The sequence below is a fragment of the Merops nubicus genome, unplaced genomic scaffold, assembly GCF_000691845.1.
Source record: "Merops nubicus isolate BGI_N331 unplaced genomic scaffold, ASM69184v1 scaffold37559, whole genome shotgun sequence".
NCBI classification, from domain to species: domain Eukaryota; kingdom Metazoa; phylum Chordata; class Aves; order Coraciiformes; family Meropidae; genus Merops; species Merops nubicus.
In genome coordinates, this window is record NW_008630875.1 from 338 (window position 1) to 3,850 (window position 3,513).

The 3,513-nt window shown below is 60.0% G+C and overlaps 1 protein-coding gene across 1 annotated transcript; it reads right to left on the reverse strand.

The window, feature by feature from the left end:
• Positions 1-247: 247 nt before the first annotated feature.
• On the reverse strand, positions 248-3,159 carry CCDC102A (coiled-coil domain containing 102A). Its single transcript, XM_008947423.1, has 7 exons — positions 2,945-3,159; positions 2,721-2,829; positions 2,351-2,467; positions 2,055-2,264; positions 1,629-1,799; positions 1,434-1,537; positions 248-374 (listed from the first exon to the last, which is right to left on the reverse strand). Exons 1-7 carry the CDS (start codon positions 3,157-3,159, stop codon positions 248-250), a joined length of 1,053 nt encoding a protein of 350 aa, XP_008945671.1.
• Positions 3,160-3,513: the final 354 nt, after the last annotated feature.

The window sequence follows — 3,513 nt, forward strand, 5'->3', positions numbered from 1 at the left end:
TCAGTGGTGCTGACTTTGGTGGCCACATCTGTGTCCCAGGAGATGCCAGTGGCAAATGGGCATTGGATACTGTCCACGAGGCAGTGGGCTTGGAGCATCCCCAGGCAAGCTCCTCCCCACTGCTCCGTGCCTCAGTTTCTCCATCTACATGAGGGTCACCGCACGGCTGAGCCCCGTGGTGATAGGCATTTGTGGGCAGAGGACCGCCGCGGGTTGTCCCCACAGTGGTGGCATCTGGCCCCGGGCTCTAGGGCACCTGGATCTGCAGGTCCTCGTCCTCGTCAGGGTCACTGGTGCCATCCCCGGTGTCGTCAGGACCGAAGCGGGTGCTCCGCATCTTGCCAAAAAGTGGGGTGCTCTGCTGCCGCCGCAGCCTGCCAAGGGAGAGCTGCCGAGGTGGGGGCATGGGGTGCAGCCCCTGGGGGGATGCTAAAACCGAGCCCACTCCCCTGCACACCTACAGCACGACTGCACTTTGGGGGGACCCCATTCCTGCAGCTGCTGCTAAGCTCTGGGTGCAGCATCAGCCCCCCCGGCCTGGGGCCGACCCTCTGATGTGGGTTTGAGGAGCGCTGGATGATGCTCGGCACAAGCCTGCAACCGGCTAAAACAAACCCCCGGGGCCAGACCCTGCCACGCTGGGCATTTCAGACCCAGCCCAGAGGGTGGAGCAGGGAGGAGTTGCCTCCCTAAAATGAGCATCTCCCCAAAAATCCAAGAGTCCCCGCTCCCAGGAGTCTGGGGTAGTTTTAGCTCCTTGCTTGCCCTCATATGAAAATTCATCAATTGAAATTTATGAAGCAAATTTGAAAGGACTGGGCTCAGAACCCGGTCAGATCTGACCAGTGTGCTGCATTTTACTGGAAAGTATGAATTATTTAAGGATGAACACATGGGGAGGCTGGGGAGGGGGGGAAGGTGAAGTCTCCATTATCCTTCCATGATTTAATGATGATGCCCCAATAAAATAAAGGACGATTATAAACACAGCCCCGCCCCCCCCAGCGCCTCCTGGAGATGCGACATCGATCTCTCATGGCCATTACAGGTCTTTACTACTGGAGAGGCGAAGCGAAGCCAGTGAAAGTTTTTTTAAAGGGCAATAAAACCCTCCTCCCACCCCCCCAGCTTGGAGCCCGTTCTGGCTCTGAGTACTGGCAAGTGAAAGCCCAAGCTTGAAACTGGGCTGTGCTGGTCTGTGGGCAGCCTCGTGCTGGTTAAACTAGGAGGTGAATGCCATCCACCTTGCAGCAGGGTCAAGGCTCCTCCAAGGAGGGCTGCACACCCTCCAAGGATGCCAGAGGCCACTTGGGTCATGCTTAACCAGGGTTCAACCATGGAGATGCTGCTTGAGGGGTGGTGGCGAGGAGAATGTCATCCCACCCACAGGTCCTTGCTCATCGCACCATGGCCCACCCTAGCCCCCTGCTCACCGGGACTGCAGATGCTCCAGCTGCACCTGGAAGCTCTCGCTCTGCTCCGTCTGCTCATCCAGCGACCGCTGCAGCTTCCGCGTTTGGTTGTGGGCCTCATCCAGCTGCAGGACGGGACGGGACTGGGCTGTCAGCAGCTGCAGAAGGAGCAGAGCTGCTCACCCCTGTCCCCACCATCAGCATGGGCTCCCCCACCTCATCCTCGGCTTGGGCCAGCTCTTTCTTCAGCTCCTCCACCCTCAGGCGCAGCTTCTTCACCTCGCCCTCATGCTGCTCCACACGGCGGTTGGCATGGGCCAGCTCGGCCATCTTCTCTTGGTACTGCTTCTTCAGCTTGGTGTGGATGTGCTTCAGGTCGGCCAGCTCCTGCAGTGGGCATGGGGGGGTGGCTGAGCGGCTGAGAGCCACCCCCACTGCGAGGTGCCACTTTCTCCCTCCCCAGGGACCTCTCACACGACCCCAACACGACAGAAGAGCTGATGGAGCAGGGATGGGGTCACTGCCACCCCTTAACGAAGGGTGGTGCCAGAGTTTGGGCTTGAGGAGGTCCTGAGCTGCCACTGAAGGGACAGAGTCACACAGGGAAGGGGGTGGCAGGGGATGGGACCACCACCATGGCACCTTGTTCTTCTCGAAGAGCTCAGCCTGGATGGTTTTGAGGTCGGTGTCCAGGGCGCTGGCTGTCTGGCGCCGCTTGCGAGCCAGCACCTCCTCCAGGTCCTCGATCTGCGCCCGCAGCTTCTTGTTCTCCCGCTCCAGGTTGAGCTTCTCCGTCTCCAGCCGCTCCCGACGGCCCCACTCGGCTGCGTTCTCCGCCTGCAGACGCTCCATCTGGGACAGGGACATGGAGTGGCTGGGGGAGCAGCGGGGACCCCCCTTACCACCTCTTTGCCCCCTGCACTGTGGTCCAGCCTCACCTCTGCACGCAGCTCGGCCATCTTCTTGTCCATGCTGGAGCGAGCACCCAGCTCGTCCTCCAGGTCCTCGGAGATGCGCCCCAGCTCATCCTGGTGGATCTCCTTCAGGATGTTGAGCTGTGGGGGGGACACAGCACCCAAGGCAGGCACTGAGCACCCACCTTGTCCCACCTGAGCCCTGCCCACACTCGTCCACCCAACTTCTGTGGACAGAAAAACTGGCTCAACAGCACTAATTAAGACCCTTAACGAGTACCCAGGAGTACGGGAGGTGGCTGTGGATCACTATATCCAACCACTGAGAACATGCCACCTCCTGGGTGACAGGCCAGCCCCTGGGGCACCCCTGGTCCCCAGGCACCTCTCTCACCTGCTTCATCACTTCCTGCTTGTTCTTGTTGAGCTCTTCGTACTTGATCTTCCACTGGCTGAGCTCGCCCTCCAGCTTCTCAATGTTCTTACTGAGTGCCAGCTTGTCCCTGGGGAGAGGCAATGCTGGTGACAGCCAGCAGGCCCCCATGGGCCATCCCATCCCAGTGGGGGCTGGGCTGGGCTCAGCTGGCACCCTGAGAAGATCATGCCCTGAGCACTCACTCCCGCTCCTTCAGCAGCACTTTTTGGGACTCATCCAGCCTCAGCTTCAGGGCGGTGACTTTGGTGGCATCTTCCTCCATGATGCTGACATCCTCCCAGAGCAGGCGGCTCCGTTCCTGGCGGGTGAAGGAAGCCCGGGGGCACCGCTGCTCCCAGCTCTCATCCTGCTTGCTTGTCAAGATGTTTTCCATCAGCTCCAGCTCCTGTGGCACCATGGATGGCCCAGGAGAGGGGACAGGGTGAGGGGGAAGCCCTGGCTTCCCAACCCATACAGCACCAAGCCTTCAGCCCATAACCAAAAGCATCCCACCCTCTGGTCCTCAGGGACGCCTCGAGGCTGACAGAGAAGGACCCGTTCTCCCAGGGGAGCTCTCGCACACCACCACGCTCTCCTGCCGGCTCCCCACTTCACTGGAAATTTGGGAGGAGGTGATATTGATTTATTACACCAACCTCACTGCACCCACTGCACGGGGCATCTTCTACCATGCTCCATGAGTGCACGGCAAAAAAGCTGCAGTACTTTTCTGAGGTTGGGACATCCCTGGGGACCAAGCCAGGAACCCAAG

Excerpts from the sequence above, each read along its gene's own strand:
- CCDC102A (XM_008947423.1), bottom strand. The coding sequence starts at position 3,159 with ATGGTGCCACAGGAGCTGGAGCTGATGGAAAACATCTTGACAAGCAAG. Across the intron at positions 2,468-2,720 it reads AGCAGGAAGTGATGAAGCAG|CTCAACATCCTGAAGGAGAT; the intron begins GTGAGAGAGGTG and ends TCCCCCCCACAG. Across the intron at positions 2,265-2,350 it reads TGGCCGAGCTGCGTGCAGAG|ATGGAGCGTCTGCAGGCGGA; the intron begins GTGAGGCTGGAC and ends TCCCTGTCCCAG.